Genomic DNA, 18,059 nt, shown 5'->3' on the forward strand with positions numbered 1-18,059 from the left:
GAATTATTTACAATGGTTGAAAGTATGAAGATAGAAATGGTCTGAGGAGTTTACATGTAGATAGATGGTGTTTGATATTCAATGTGAGGTTGTTTGGAACTTATTTAGGTATCAATCAGGGATTTGTTTCCCCTTAGCATGTGTATGTTGTGTGATTCATATTGTTGTTAAACCTCAGAATTGACATTTGAACCTGAATAATTTGGTTTATTCTTTTCAATGTGGTTTATTCTTTTCATTTCTGACAGAGTCTAGTTCACAAGATTGCCTTGGATAAAGGGATGATCAATTATTTCTACCTGTTTGAAACCACTGAAAGTGGCTTTGGTAAGTTCAGCCAGGGAGGGGGAGGGGAGGAGAAGGGCAAGGGAGTGAGGGAGGGGGAGCAGTAGGAGGGGAAGAGGGAGGAGGGAGGGAGGATAATACCTCAAGTCACATTTGATCTCAAACAGCTGTATGGCGAGTAGAAAACGGCCGTTTTATTCATTTTTATTAAAACAATCTATATGTAGCTATTGCAAAATGTTAAAGCGGCTATTTTTAACTCGCCGTACGGCCGCCGTAGAGCAAATGTGAATGAGGTATAAGCAATCTCTTTTCGTTTTTGGGTACAAAGTGAACATATAGAAATTATGAAAAAGAGAATGACAGTTAAAATACTACTTTCATGTCAAATTGAATTTGAAAAAAAAAAGTATGATCTGTCTTTCAAATGTTTGGGAGACTAGGAGAATGACAGCGAGTATGTATTATACATAGTAATTTGCACATGGAGTGGATCAGGTGGACATGTTGGAGTTCTGAATCATGGAGACGTTTCCAAGCGAGAGTTGAGGTTTACCGTTTTCTGCATAATGTAATTACTAAATTCAATAAGAAGCAAGTGAAAACCAGTGATGCGTAATCAACCTGGGTTTTCCATGAATGAGCTGTGATGCTTTGTTTTAAAGGATATATCAAAGGTAGCCTTCTACTAATAAGGCCATGTGACATATTGTGATTTTGGATGAGGTCTGTATTAAAGGAATTTTGTAAAATTGATCATTGATAATTGACTGTCTATTTCTGTGGACAAAAAATTTATGTTGATGCTGGAATCAACTCCATTCTGAGTAAAATTAATCAGATCTGCAAATTAATTATAAAATGGCGTACCTATATTTGATAATTGGTGTAATCAAGTCAAATTAAATTGGAAGACATGCTACTTGAAATCTGAAAATGGGTGATACTCATTTTGAAATTATAATTAAATTCAGAAGTAAATGATTGTAACTTGGGAAGCTAGCTTGATTTTGATAATCCGTAATGCATTGTTGCCATGGTATTTTTTATTAGTTGCAGAATGTTGATTTTTATGCGAATAAAAATCACTCTGCCACAAAACAGCTTGTAATTATTACAGTGGGTGGATTTAGATGCCTTTGGGTGCAAGGAAAAATGAAATTCTATGATTGCAGGATAGAATACATATACTTATATTTCATCACATCTGAAAATGTCAATGGCATGAAGGATGTAAGCAATAGGCCTGCTATTATTTCACCATGTGCCCTAGAAATCCAAGTGTAACTCAATATCTGACTTTGTACTGCCTGAGAAGGTTTTCTGTTAAACTGAACTGGAAAATCAATCTGAAAGCAAAGACAGACATGTCTTTGCCAGCTGCAATAAATATGATATCATAAATTAGATTGAGTTATAAAACCCATGATAGATTTTTGTTTTGGGCAATTTCTCGCCTGTTTAACAGTTTTAAGCTTCCTTTAAAGATACAGGCAATTTTTTTTTTGGGGGGGGGGGCTTTTTTTACAACTTACTGCGCAAATCTGCAACATTGGATACATTTTAACATGCAGTGAATAGGGATTTTCCAGTTCTCTTTTTTATTTTTTATTTTCTAGGGCACTTATGAGTATTTCGTGGACAAAATCGCCCCAAGCCCTTGTGTAATAATTTTCCCTCTGCTAAGATGAGATATTCTTTGATGATTAATTGTGATCGTGATTGTTTTTTGTCTTTTTTTGTTTTGACAGATCGGAAACTATTAAGAACAGAGTTCCCTCACAACTTGTACATTCAAAATTACTCCTCGGCCACGCCCAATGAAAGCTGCATAGCGATGAGGAAATGGGTCTTTGCACCAACGCAAGAACTTCTAATGAACCACGATGAGAAAACCATGTCATTCCTATTCTGGCAGGTGAGAAGTTTAAAGCTCATCTAGAATTGTATTTATAAATTTGTTTAACTATCTGATCACTGGAGGAAAAATGTTGAACATGAAACCATGATACATATTCTAGACGGGACTATTATGGTATCACGCTCGTCCGTCCGTCTGTCCATCCGTTGACTTTTCCTTGTAAATGCAATAACTTCAGTTTAACTCAACCTAGGCTCATATAATTTGGTTTGTATGATACTAGCATGGATCCCAGGAAGCCTATCGATTTTTTAGTCAAAAGGTCAAAGGTCAAGTTGTCACCTTTCACTTTTCTAGCTTGACCAACTTTTACGACCTCAGTTTACGCATTACGGGTGGGCGTATTATGTGCTCGCAAGGTTTTATGAAACAGGCCCCGGATTTTTCCAAAGGAAACAATTGGACAGAAAACAATTCTATTTTCACACCTCATCCATCCACTCTGCTGGAGGAATCTCGTAACTGGTAGATCATGAGGAAGGAGTGCTGTTTTTATCACGGCAATTACCTGTGGTTAGAGAAACACTGCATTTGTGGTGCAATAATATCAGTAAGAATTAGCTCTCTGAAATGAATATAAAGAAAGTGCATCTTGGGTAATTGGGGTATTTTGATAATAAACTGTAAAAGTTCACTATCATAGTGTTTACATATTCCAGCATTTTAACATTTTTATGTAAAAAAAAGATATATTTTGTTTACATTTTTTTTAAATTTCCATTATCACTAATAACAAAATGAGTGTCAGCAAATAAATGGCCATTTGGACTTATATTTTTACGTATGCACATACGTTTTATGTTGTAATTCATGTCTAGTTTAAGAATTAAAAGTAGTTTTTTTCTCTGTCACAAGAGATTGGGGATAGGGTAAAAGGAACATGATTTACAGGCCAGTGGGTCTAGAGTAACTGGACTGTAACGTACATTGTATAGAATCTTAATTATGTAGTTTGGTGTGACACATGAAGTTAATGATGGAATGTCAGTAACTGGGGCAGATAGGGTAAAGTATTTGGATAAATTCTTTTGCTAGAACAGAAATGTGTTTTCCAATTTACCTTATTTGTTGTATGCTGTTCATTGCATTGCATGATCAGTTAAGTAATTAGAAAACACATGAAATATATATTATGTGAAGGCAATACTGCTAGCATCAAAATTTCAACAAATCATTTAAACAATGTATTTTCAGTCCTTATATATCCATGGAGGTAGGTAATAATTTTGATTATGTTCTATTTAACAATATCAGTCACATGTTACCAGCCATTATGTCACTAGCTATACTGCCCATTGATTGGCTTAGAACAGATTTATGAGAGAATTATGATGTGATAAATTTCATGAAACATGGGCAAGCCAAAAGTGTTTGACAATGGATTTGATGCTTTAATTTACATTTGTTTTGCTTTGTGGGCTGTGTGGTTGTGACAGGCTGTTTTTGTTGAATATCATTGGAATTTTTGATACATGGAACTTCTGTTGGAAGTTTTTGGTTATCATCAAAGAAGTGTTCATCTATTTTTCTTTTGATGTTGTTTTTCTGTGGTCAGATTGAATCCTGAATGGATTTTTGAGCTCTGAAAATGTTCTTGTCTGAAATATAATCATAATCACAATCACAAACAGGTGTTGTGAAAATGCTTTCTCCTTTTTTTTCTTTTATCTTTACAATATTTGCTGAGCATAAAGTGTGCTTGTAATTGATGCCCATGGTGCATTAACGCTTCAAAATGTTTGCCGCTAGATACGGTTTTCTTGTCTCTAGGTGGTTTCAGACCGCCTCGAAGTTCGTCAGTTCCAGGTATTCTCTGATCGGGAAATTTACCCCGATCAGAAAATACCAGGTATTTTGGTAATGTGAAAGCAAACTACGCGTAATTTCCCCGAAAGAAAATACCCGCTAAATAGTAGGTACTTGGCGAAATTACGAGAACTTTCGTGGGGATTTTTCCAAGGTCGCAGGTATTTTGGCGATGTGAAAGCAAATTACGGGAACTTTTAGCCCAGCATGTCGTTGGGTGTGGTGGCGTGGGTGGCTGCTGGGCTAGTGATTTTGAATCTCGCGCATTGCCTGCTTATCAGACCATACTGCGCATGCTCGTAACTTCAGGAACTTATCCTGAAGGGTATGTTTCAGGGCGGTGTGAATGCAGGAATAATTAATGGGTATTTTTCAGCCGAAAAAAGTTCTCTTATTTAACGGGGATTCTTGTGATCGAGGCGGTTTGAAACCACCTTCTGTGGCATTTTTTGTGTGTGCCTCAGACTGCCTCCCATATACCACTATACTGGCATACTAAAGATGTGGCAATGGTTAGCTCATATCTGAACAAGCAATTGTGTGATACTGATTTATGGAGGCCCTCTGTTCACTTCTTCTTTCCTCAAATCTCTATTTGTCTGCTCGACATGATTAATGAAAGGGCTTATGGGTAGGTTGTGCCAATATGGCAACTACCATGGTAACAGCAGGGCACAGCAGCCAATCAAAATCAAGGTTTCTATGGAAGAGCCGTGGTGTAGTGGTTCTGACTCTCGCCTTATAAACAGAGGGTCGTGTGTTCGAATCCCACCGCGGTCTAGCGTCCTTTGGCAAGGCGTTAATCCACACTTTGCCACTCTCGACCCAGGTGCTAAATGGGTACCCGGTAGGATGCGAAAGATATTGTATGTTTGATTTTGCCAGCGCCATAATGAGGCTGCGATGAATGCAAGGAATGCTCCCCAGGGAGTGGAAATTGTGCACTTTCGTGCGGGATTGAAATGAATCCAATGACCGGGGTAATAATATGCTGTAACGCGCTTTGAGCCATTCTGGGAAAAGCGCTTTATAAAAATTGGGTATTATTATTATTATTATTATTGACTCGACCTACTGACACGATACTGACAATGATTGTTTATGTTATGTTTATGATGGTGATCTAATAATGTCGGGTAGTGATGACTGTATTTTCTCCCAAAAATGTGTTGGCCTATTCACTACATTTGATCTTATGAATAGGCAATTGTCAAGATTTTATTTGGTGAAACATTGAAACAAAAACCAAATCCCCTGCTCGATCATACCATTTAAAGTAAATGTTTTCTGTATACATTTTTCAAATTCCAGGGCCGTTTCATAAAGCTGTTTGTAAGTTAAGAGCGACTTTAAGAACGACTGGTGATCCTTAATATATACACGCTAAACCATTTCCAATTAATCTACTGTAAACAAAGGATCACCAGTCATTTTTAAAGTCGCTCTTAACTTACGAACAGCTTTATGAAACACCCACAGGATCTTTAATTTGCTCAAAGTAAATTCAACAACAATATCATTGAAGACTCGGTTATGTCTTTCAACACATTTAATATGGTTTAAGCAATACAAGATAGATTACCATGCTAATCTTGTAAGAGATAAAATTATATCCTACTTAGAGCTTGCAGCCATTTGCGAAGGTGATACACAAGTTTGATAAAGAGCTCCAAAAAAAAAGTGTTTACCAGATTCGTTTCTTTCTATTTGGCCTGCGGCTATTGGCGAAGGTAATACAAAAGTTTTATTAAGAGCTTAAAATGAAAAAAAGTGTTTGTTTCTTTCTATTTCCTAATTTTAAACCTCTCTGCAGGCGATAAGCGACATTTCACAGAATCGGATAAAATGTCCGTCGGTAACGCTGTATGAACTGAAGGTTCATCAGGATAAAGAAAACAAATTACAGGTAAGAAGAAGGTGATTGTGGTGAGTGAGTAACTTGTAAATTGAGTTTTGCTTTAGTAAAGTTGTTAGATTTCTTTGAAGTATGAGGATGATAGTTAGCTAAGAGTTTAAAGGGATTTGGTAACTTTTGAAAATCTTAGTCTCATGACTGTATGCATTGTATAAATATAACATGGTGTAAAATGGAGCCTTTGAACTTTATCTTCAAATTGTCATTAAGACTCTTTAAAGAGGTTGAATGTGCTAGTGATCAAGAAATGAAAGACTGCTCGCCTTTTCTACATTGTTTTTATATATGGTGTATTTAACCAAGAATGTTTGGTGAATAATGGTATTCACTTCATAGGTGTAGATGTCTATATTAAAAATTGTCTAATTAAAAAACCTGATCGTGTATTTATCTTCAAGACATCAAGTGCAAGTGATGAAACAACTTAGTAATCATAGAGTAAATGTGTAGGCCTTTTATATGTTTTTTCTAAAACGCTACTTTAACTGCACTGTATAGCTACTGATGCTTGAATAACTATCCCTTTCTCTTCTTTTAACACTTTTTTTTCCATTTTTTTTTTACAGTACTTAAAAATTGCCAGAAGTCTTGAAGGTTACGGTATGATAGCATTCCCCATTGTTCATGTGATGCCAAGAAGTCTGGTCATGTGATTCCTTCTGTTAGTTACAGGAAGTTTACGCTACAAGCTTGCAAGGAAGATGGAACTCTGGAGGTGAGAATTATCTTTTATATAATTCAAAATTTATTGTCTAGTCTTTTAAAGTTAAAAACTTATTTTCTATTCAATTTAATTCATTTTTTCGCAGAATGAAAACAATGTGAATATTACAAACATGATAGATGTCAAAGAGTAACAGAAATGAAATACTTAACTGAGATGGTAGCAGCCCAAAAAGAAATGTACCTTATCAACGGCTGACCCAATCTTATAATATTTTTAAGGAAACCCTTTATTGAATCATAATATATCAATTGCAATTCCAGGGAAGAATTAACCTTTGTCTCACATTATAGTGAGGAGAAAATAAAGATATTTTGTATGTCATATACTAAAATATGAAAGTAATAGTGAGTGGTTGACGTCATTGATCCCTTCATACCAGCCAGGATTTGCATTACTGTTTTGTGAAATAAATAGCGAAGCTGTATTCAAGTTTCTTTTTTTTTTCATTTGCTTTTTTATTCAATTACCCACATTAAGCTTTTTTGGTTTTTCCCTTGTTTATTCTTATCAAATTTTTGTTGGGTCGAAAGTTAATGTTTGATATTAACTCTGCTTCTTCCAATCTTTCAAGTGATTGTGATTTTCTTTCTCTGGTTTGCAGGCCCAAGCGCCTTCATTTGAATGGAGTGAAATAAGTCAATATGAGACGGACGAGGAAGGAATGGCGTTCTGTTTTGAGTACACCAAGCCAGGCAAGAAACCAAGATGGGTCAGAGTATTTACTAAATATGTAAGCATCTCTCATTACAATACCTGTATTGTGATAATAAGATAATGATTATCTGGATTTTCATAAGTTGCTTAAAGATAAAGGAAAGTAGTTGCAGTAAACACTGATTTCACGGGAAAGTCAGTAAAACCAGGCTTAATTGTCACTATATCATTGAGGATCTAGATCTGGTACAGTTACATAAACTGAACTTTGTGAAATCTTGAAATCTACGCTGAAAAATGTTCACACTGAAGTTCACCAATACGGATAAGCACACCTTGGACAGTGTATTATTATTGCTTTGAATGTCCGCTCGACGCTTGACCCAAATCCAGTGCTTATTTGCTTATTTCTCAGCAATTACACAATTTCTTCAAGATTCCTTTGGCACATATTTTTTATTTATACAAACAGACACTTGGTGGTCATTTTATTGGATTCTGTATGAACTCATTTTGAAATCGTTACCACAACTGGCATTTATCTTTAACACAATTAAGATGTCTTTGGGGCATTCTGTATGTAGATTTGAAGTTACATAGCATTTTGTAAGGCTTGTGCATGTCAAACCCCAAAATTGCTCAAAAGTATGATTTCATGAACAAATTATGAAGATTTCAAGTCAATGATATGAATGACTGTAATGTTTGAGCTCAATTATTTTCATGCTAGTAATGATCAAAATAAATGTTCTGGAAAAAAAATTGGGAAAAGTAATAAAAACCAAATCTAAAGTAAAAGAAAAAAAACCCAAAGAAATAAATTTAAGATCCTTTAAATTCATTAGAAAAAAATTGAACCATATTTTTAAAAAATACCATATTTAATCACAATTTTACAAAGAGTATCTTGACCAAAAAAATGAGCAATATTGTGGCTTTATTTGATAATTGGAGCAAATTCATTCTATCATATGCAAATTAGCATCATCAATTCATATTTAAAAATGGAAGTTTTCCAGGTAAATTTACTATACAAGATTGAAGGTTTCTTAACAGGTGAGGTGCTAGTCAATTTTTGTCACTAGCGTAAGGTGGATGGGGGGGGGGGGGTGATCCAAATAGCCCGGCTCAATGGCGGTTAAATCTTGTGTTTGATGCATAAATGTTAAGATATCATTTTCTTTTCCAGTTCGAATTTCTAAATGAGTGCTTCGCCAGGGTGCTAAAAGAGAGGGAGTGGTGCAGAGAAAACGATCGTCATGGCAATGGACAACAACCAAACAATCACAGAGAAGAGGAGGAAGAAGATGAAGAGGAGGAGGATGATGAGGAGGAAGAAGAAGATGATGATGATGAAGATGAGGAAGAGGAGGAATTACATAGAGTAAGTTAATTATTTTCTTTTTCCAGTATTGACAGTAACATTTTTCACATTCTCTTCCCTGTAATACATCACATTGATTAAACTCATTATTCTGTTCTGCCAATACTGAATATTTTTCTTTTATTACTGTGCGATATTAAATATGCAATGATAATTGCTTGAAAAACTTATTCTTTTAAATTTGAAATGAAAAAAAATTATAAGAACAAACTTACTCTCTGCTGTAATATTAAATTTGTACCTTTTTATCATTGCTTTTTAACTTTGACATACTTTTCATGTTTTCTTCCATATTTCAGAGACCGGAACACAGAGACATCATAAATGAAGATGATGAGGGCTTGTGACCTTTGACCTTCCATTTTACCAAAGCATTATTTGCAAACCAACAGAGGACAGATAAAACTATATATGTATACAATATAAATATATAAAAAAGAAAGCTTTATACAGGCAAGCAAATCTTACATATCATCAAACCATTGATATGCTCTTTTTATAACCAGTTATTTTTATACTCTGGACATTTACTGATGTTGTACACAGAATATGATCTATTATTTTTACCATGCTCAATTGAGGGCTAGACATAATGGTAATAATGCAGAAAATCCCATGGTTTAGTTAGATTATATTTTCCTCAGTAATCAAAGAGATATGTAATTATGGATTTTTTTTTATTTTGGTAGAATATGAAATATATTTCAATCCAGCTTTATTTCTTTTCTATCAGCTGTTTTAAAATGTTGATATTTTAATTGAGTGTCACAATATTTTGAATATGAGACTGTGCTCCTTATGAATTCCATACTCTTATCATTTTTTTTTTCAATCTTAACTTTTCTCTGATTCTTAGAATTTTGTTTTGATAGAAATTACCACATTGATGTTGAATCCTCTCATGATTGCACCCTTCTAGCCAGTGTCCATCTGGCATACTGCGTGGTTTTCAAGGTAAAATGATTGGAGTAAACTTCCACTTCCAACAGTGTTTGGAGCTCTAGAACAGTAATTTGAACTTAACTTAGGAGAATGCTTATATTTGTATTCAACTCTACTTCCTTACCTGATCTGAGATTTAGGTCTTCAAATTAGGATCAGATTTAAGAAAACAAACCATCGCTTCTGTCGCCAAATGATATCTAACTGCCTATGGGATATGGAGTTAGTGCAATCAATCGTCGAAAAATGTGTCTACAATCATTGGTATTAAAAAGCTCTGGGTTACGGTCCCTGGGGTTCTTAACCCAAAGCTAGGAATTTGATTGCACATTTTAAAATCATTGGTTCCACACAATGATCAATACGATCAATCATACATGGCTTACCCTAGGGCCTGTAACCCAAATCTTCACAATCATCATAGACACATCTTTCTATGATTAATTGCTTTGACTACATTGTAAAATCTAAATTGTAAAAATCAAGCATTCAATTAATTGCTAACTTTTGTGTTACTGGACCCTGATTATACAGTATTTTGTACTTCATGTACTTTTGACTTAAATCTCATAAATTGGAAGAGATTTCTGTAGTCCCAAGGGTTCCAATTTGGGGCAGAGTATTAAGTCTTGAAAGCTGAAAGTTAACACCAATATTGAATCCGTTTTCGCAATTGTGTGATGATAAACATTTTGTGATAGGAAACATTACAGACCACACTCTAACAAATTTATGTAAAAATTGTTGCCTAATATTGGGTTTAAAGGAAACATGCAAATTTGTTTGGGTAACAAAAAATATGTGTCATTGGGTGATTTTTACACAACATTGCATAAAATTTACACAGAATTTTACCTGACAACCATTAATGTTCCTCTTTAATCTAATATTGTGTAAACCTTATATTTTTGAGTGAAGAAGAGTTTAAGTTAACTTATTATTGTGGCTTGTCATTAGATGTGTAACCCTGCTCCACCTAATATCATTGGGGTATCATCAGAAAAAGATCCAGTAAAGTATTAAGGCTCTGGCACATCGTTCTGTGCAAGCCTTGCGTGTGATTGTTCGCAACTCACCCGCAACAAAGTTTTGATTATGTTCAAAACTATTTATGCTTCTGTAGGCAACTTGCATGTGGGATACTGTTAATGTGGGCGACTTGCGTGTAGGAAAAATATTTGCCCGCAAGTCACACGCGAGGCTTGGACGTGGCGATTTGACAGGGCCTTTAATCAAATAGCCCCTGACCCGCCCTTCCTGTGACACACTGAACCGCCCTTAACTGCCCGTACGTTTTATCTGCGCTATAGTATCTCTTGTACATGATTTACCTTGCTAATATTGCGTGTGCATACTGTAGAGGTTGGCTGCTATATAGATCTGCATAGAAAAGTTTATGCTCCTATTGAGCACGGTATAATAGAGAAAACCAGCTGACACGCATCAGTGTGTAGCAAGTTCCAGACTGTTGTGCAGTCGAATTCAGCAAACATGGCTGCGTCCACGTCTCGGAAAACCACTTACTCTGTCAAAGAGTTTTGATGAAGAGTTCATCAAGACGTTGGATATCACACAGAGTGACATCGAAATCGATATGGACTATTCAGATTTGAGTTGGAATTAATTTTTGACATATTTTATTCCTGAATTGGCGAAAATTTAAATTTTATTTTCATTCTGTCAGTAATACCATGGAAAGCCAGCAAAGTCAACATATGAAATGCATGTTTGTTCAAACAAGTTTCTAAATATGAATGTACATCCACAAAGTCATTGCTTTCTTAAAAATTTTGGTGTGTTTTCCTCTGTTTTCAAATGACATTTTGCAAATTTCCTGTAGAAAAAAGTTATGACACTGATGGATTTCCATAGAGTTACGATTGATTGGATCAATCGTAACTCTTTGTAAGACGGGGCCCTGTTATTGTTTTTCTTCAAGTCTTACAGCTTGTACACAGAGATTTATAGCATTCAGAATATATATTTTCATGATACAAGAGGTTAATGATTTGTTTCATATACTTGAAAACAGCTGAATTCATTACCAGTATCTACTCTAAATATTTCAATTTTTCAGTTGTGGATAAGAAAAATTGATTTCATTATAGTAGAAATCTGTAAAATACTGTCACTTTGCTAAACAAAGCAGAGTCTTTCTATTCATTTCAAGGAAAATTAACATATATTTTTGCCAGCTTAAATCTACATATTACTTTTGGTTTATGTTTGTATTTTTAATTTGCTGTGAATATAATTTGATACAACTCATTTTATCCATATCATTTTATAGTACATATATTTTCAAAGCTATACATATGAAGTTATATTTCTTTTTGTAAAGCTATATTGAGTGTAATCCCTGTACTGCATTTTGTGCTAATTTTTTCACCCTAAAGTTTTAATTTATGTAATTATTCTTAAGTCTGGACGTATATCTTCCCTTTCCCCCATTTATGATTTGCTTCCTATTTTTTTTAACAATTCCCTAGTGATTTTCAGCAAAATTTATATGTCAAACTCAAAACATACCTCAATTTAGATGGTAATTATTGATTGATATGATGGTGCATAAGATATGACAAGCGAGTTGAATAATTCCAACAACTGAGCTCACTATATCAGTCTAATATGCATTTTCAAAATCAATCTTTTTTACATTGTAGGACATCATTTATTACATTTATTCACAAGAAATTTGATTATTCCTTCATTTTGATAATGGTTTGAAACATATCAGTATTTTTTGTATATTTTTGTTTATTCTCAGCTTACCAGCATACAATTAATAGGGCTGCGTATTGAAAAATAGAAATGTACCGGTACTCAGGAGATTTATATGAGTTATAGTGGAGCAGTGCACCCTTCTCTCACCAAGACTGCTTTTTGAATAGATATTGTAATATCACAAGTTGGCATGAGACTGATATATTACCATGGTGATCTTCACTAGCTCCGATGAATGTTAAAATATCACTGTAGAAATGTTCACATATTTGTGTCGTTTGGATGAAATTTGAGATGGTTATTTCAATGCAGGCATTGTAATTAGATTCATTTTGTGGTTTCCATTCAATTGTGATGTACACGTGCAGGAAAATAATGAATTCTCTACGTCCTTTATAGTCATTGGCATTCAAATATGTAAAATGAAATGTAGGAATGAAATTCTTTCCTCAGTATTGAACAGTGTACTCAGAGATACCAGTCTTCATGGTTTTGTATAATTTCAGGCCTGGACGACTTATCCTCTTTTCATGCTTTTTCATGCTTTATATTGTACACCACACATGGGGCGTTAATGTATTCTGGCCTTCTGTTCAGGACCCATGAGTAAAACCAGCTGTCCTTCCTATTTACTGTAGTATCTGCAAAATATGTTATATATACTTTAATTCTTTGCCATGTGCATCTATGTACCTTGGTCCGAGGACAGTTGACCTAATACCAGTTGGTCTAATTAACATATGGTCCAATTATTTGGTCTATGGAATAAACATCATCAGATAAAAAGTTTTCCTTATTTTGTCTTTTGACCTTTAGCTCCATCAATATTTTGTGTAATCAATCGACCAAGGGGATACAAGGGACCTGACCAAAGTGGCATCCAACAGCTTTGCCGTGCAGGGATTCAAACCATAACTTTTCCAGTCTCCCCTTGTTTCATCTATGGAGAAATCGGGAGATTGGAGAGGAAGAGATGCCTAACTGGTTTCCCCCAAAAAAAAACCTGTAGCATTTATCATGCCACTGTCACACTTCCTAAACTGACTCTTTGTCTTGTCTTGAGAATACTGCACTTGATCACCTCAAAGAGGTTATAAAGCGGCTGCGAACCTACTGATGATATGTCATTGGAAGCAATGCCGTAGCTTTGGAGTCACTTTTGTTGGTGTGACTGGAGCGTTTCTAGAAAGCAGCCTTTAATACTGGAAATTATGTAACATGGTAAATGCATGAAGTAGAAGTAGCAATTAGTCCAGGCCCCCTTCTTACAAAGAGTTACAATTGATCCAATCAATAACAACTTTTGAAAGCCAGCAATGTCAACCAATAGAATGGATATTTTGAAGTATATGATGTATATATGCTCTTCCATGCATCATTTTTTTCTAGATAAACCAGTTTGCTCCTCCTCGTTTCCAAATGAGTGTTATCTTGTACTTATATTATATGCAGAATCGATAGAGGGATTGATTCATGGATTGATGACATCAATGGATTGACTATATCTTGAATGGATCAGTCATAGCACTTTGTAAGACAGGGCCCAGATGGTGATAAGATGAATTAGTTGCTAATGAAATGCAATAAGACCGTATGGGATCAGATTAAATGGCCCGAATACTCAAAAGGTGGCTAACTTAGCCCACTGGGCTAACTATCCCCTGTGGGCTAACTTAGCCCACTGAGCATGTCACAAAGCATGGGCTATTTAGCCGGATGTGCTAAATATTTAGCACACCCGGCTAAATATTAGCTCGGAGGGCTAAATGACGCGATTTAGCCCATGGTCTGGGTAAGTTAGCCACCATTCAAGAATTCAGGCCAATGGGTATTGAACCAAGTTTAATTAGACAAAATGGAATTTATACAAGGGCAGGTAACACTAATTTAAGCGATTGATTTTCACGATTGATTGTACATTGTAGTTCAAGCAATCAATCGTGAAGATATTCTTCTACGATGATAGCTAAGCTAATACCTTGGTCACATTTGATCTACGGCGGCCGTTCGGCGAGTCGAAAACAGCCGTATTATTATTCATATTTATTCAAACCACCTATATGTAGCTGGTACAAAAAAAAATGTTTAAATGGCTGTTTTCGACTTTCCATATGGCTGCCATAGAGCAAATGTGACTGAGTTATCAGTTGTGTTACGTGCCCCTGACATTCCTTGTAGATGGCATTATTCATTCCTACCCGTCAATCATGTAAGTAAATTGCCACTCGGTCTCAAGCCAGTTGACCTAATGAATATTTGGTCTAATATCCATTTAACCATTATATCTACTTTACAGTTAGGCTACTGATTTTATATAATATCCATGTGGTTTAACAACACCTAATCTACCTTTTTATGGATCATATCTTCGGATGACAAGTGCAAAAAAGCTAGAAGATGAATTTTAAATTTGACCATCTAATCATTAGATTAAAAAAAGTTAGCCCAAGTGAATATTAGACCAAGTGAAAATTGGACCATGTTGGTTAAGACAAGATAATCTTAGAATAAGACTATATGCTAGTAGTTCATGTGAATACAGACCCAGTAAGAGATATCCAATTCTGAGTTTACTGGAGACAATTAATAGTTAATAATTGTTCAATCCTCTCTACTTTTCATTTGTACATGTAACTGTGTCACAAAGGAGATGATCGCAAACTTCCCTGTCTTATATTCAATAGTCATTCTTGATGAATTTACCAATACATTCAAGTTGATTTCTCTATTATACAAACACTACTTTTTATTTTTCTATTTCTTTTGTTATTTCTGAAATTGTATAGTACATTATTCTGTTCATGTAGTTATCGAATAACTTTCATGAAAAGTCAGTTGGCTTCAAGATGACATTTACCAATTTGAAACTGGAGTGTTATGAAAGTCTTTTCTCTACCAAACATAGTTTATTGCTGTACAAAGAAAAGGAGCACTCATCATATATGATTTAAAACGTGTAACGGTTGTATTAACAGACACATGAAATAGCTGTTGTATAAAATGCAAGATACAAAGTTATATCATTGTATGAAAATGATAATAAATAAGCCTTGTTCTGTGCCTGTGAAAAGGAACATTCACTCTGTGTTTTACTTATTTTATTGTTGTTTGCATATTCCATTTGATATTTTCACTTTCTCAACAATTACTCAACTAAAAGCAAAGAAAGAACCCCCACCTTTATTTAAAAAATACCCTTATAGTTTTAATGAATAATTAATAATTTGAGGGATTTTTTGGATGAAGTGTAGTTCGGAAAATGTGCGAGTGAGAAGAGCGAGTGAGCCTATAAAAAAATTGTTCTAAGCAAGTTATTGATATTGTTAAATATTTGCCATTTGAAAAGTCAAATTGGCCACATATGAAAGGGAACTTGAGAAAATCACATTGAAGAATAGTTCAATTATTAAAATAAATAATTTTTGTGGTGCAGCAGCCCTCATCAAACTATCCTACTACACTAATTGACTAACATATTAGATAAACAGGAATAAGGATTTAGCTTGTCTATTATGCCAGGAGTTTCAGTCCAGCATGAGAAAAGATTTCAGACTTTGCATGCCCCGATATTTAAAACCGAGATATCCACTCACAATACAGAATTCCTTGTGCCCTTTTAGGCATTTTTGATAGGGTAACATGTACAATAGAAATTCTTTATCAAGTCCAATTCATTTCGTCGCGCGCACCACGAACCGTCCTCGTGGAATAGATACCGTGCGCTATCGCGCCTCGCGATTTGACCACGAACCGTCCTCTGTTACAATGACCACTGTGGCGTAAATAATTCACTTCAAGAAAATATAAAGATACGGGATGAAACTTTGGAACCTGAACTATCGAATGAAGACACCGGCAAATAATTTGCTTTTCTTGTAGGTGCACTTATGGCTGGTTTTAAAAAAGCTTTTCTTTAAATGCGTTTTCTGCGAAACTAACTTTCCTATCGAAGTGCGCAGAGAGGATGGTTCGTGGTACGTGCGACGATTTGTTTCTGAAATCAAATTTAGTTCTCTGATTAATTTACAAAGAATTTATGTTATGCCAGGCAAAAGCCATAGGTGTAAAATATTGTTGCTTTATTTTATTCATTTCCTACATCTCTTTCTCTACACTCTTCAACCACTTGCCATCTCCCAATCCTCTCTCACCTTTTCAAATGAACAATCTCACTTTCCATTTAGCAATATGTATTAATTATATTCCCATTTCTTATTCTACCACTCTTGACGGTCTTTCTCTGCAGTCTCCAAAAGGAAGTTACATTCTGTAGATACTGCATCATATCAAACTTCATTCAGATTTTTCAGACTTCATAATTTCAACAAAGAAAAAAATACAGCTTCTCTCTTGATAGTAAATTTCTTCTTTTAATTTTGTGACATTATAATAATTGTATAACTATATTTTTATGTTGAGAAGTGTCTCAAATGGGATATCTGTACAAAATTGCTTTATATGTAAGTATATGATATGGGACAATATGTATATTAAGTTAAACTTATAAATTTTAATGCACTGAATGAATGTAGAATCATGCCATAATTCAAACGGGAAAGATATTTTCTTACAGAATCATTGTTTTCTTTCTTTTTTTCAACTCCCTCTATATACCTTTGCACACTGCAATTTCATGATAGCTCAAATAAATCTGTTTGACATACTACATCGACTATAAGTAATGATCAGATTTCTCTTACAATGCAACATTTCCAGAATACAAGATATGACCAACTGGAAATTGAACACCACTACATTTACGGCTCCCATATCACAAATTATCAGCATAAACATGGTCTAACACAGTGCATTAAAATGTGCTATTAAAGACCATTTCTGTGCTGATCCCAATATACATGTACCATGTGTGAATATACACGAATAGACATGTATAATTGTTTGATGTTGCACAATTTTTTCTACCTTTTCTTGTGAAAGCCAAGACTGTTAATTCATACACTGATGATGAATTACGATAAAAGTTATGAAGCTCACAACTTAACAAGATTCCACAAAGTTATTAAAAAAAAGAGAGCGTGTGGATGTTGATATCCGATCAATTCATGATTCAAGAAGCAGTTAATCTTCCCTGAGATCTAATAAGGCTTTGTGTTAAGTGAACAAGAATCTTATTTTCAAAGCATGATGGTGTATGTTTTAAAGCTGTATACAAGCCATTTCCCATTTAATAATATTTCAGATCTAAAAAGAAAATCTGATTTACTTATCACAGAAAGGAGAGGTCACATAGACTCAGAACAAAATGATTTACCATAATTCAAATATAATTAAGACTACTTTCAGTTAGCAGCCTTGTTTCATGAATCCCTTTGTAAATTTATACATGACTCTAATACAAATGACTGGAACATGTTTTTATCATCAATGATTTATTTTTCATCATGTTTTGACAAAGTAGGACTAAATTTCTAACACCCTTAATCATTTTTTTTGACAAATATTAAACTATTCATTGAAATAATGTGAACAAAAAAAATTGAGGATCTAATTGAGCACCCAATAACATGTTCCAGTCATTCATAAAATCATGCGTAATTCCACAACAAATTCATTGCAATTAATTGCAAAATGTCAATGACTGATCAAGCACATTGTTGACTGCCTAATGTTATTCACCAGAAACCAATCAGAATTATTCTTTCATACATGTACTTGCAAATCAAATTTTTGTTATTGGCCT

At 34.5% G+C, this 18,059-nt stretch overlaps 1 protein-coding gene across 1 annotated transcript in view; it reads left to right on the forward strand.

Moving 5' to 3' along the window:
- Positions 1–12,144, forward strand: part of LOC121414909 (sorting nexin-27-like) — a 77,062-nt gene extending 64,918 nt beyond the window's left edge. The window contains 8 exon segments of the mRNA XM_041607956.1: positions 249–327; positions 2,037–2,203; positions 5,826–5,918; positions 6,494–6,536; positions 6,539–6,642; positions 7,256–7,384; positions 8,498–8,692; positions 8,992–12,144. Coding sequence (XP_041463890.1) covers positions 249–327; positions 2,037–2,203; positions 5,826–5,918; positions 6,494–6,536; positions 6,539–6,642; positions 7,256–7,384; positions 8,498–8,692; positions 8,992–9,039 — 858 coding nt within the window. The 3' untranslated portion in view covers positions 9,040–12,144.
- Positions 12,145–18,059: the final 5,915 nt, after the last annotated feature.

This window comes from Lytechinus variegatus, chromosome 5, assembly GCF_018143015.1.
Source record: "Lytechinus variegatus isolate NC3 chromosome 5, Lvar_3.0, whole genome shotgun sequence".
Taxonomy (NCBI): Eukaryota; Metazoa; Echinodermata; class Echinoidea; order Temnopleuroida; family Toxopneustidae; genus Lytechinus; species Lytechinus variegatus.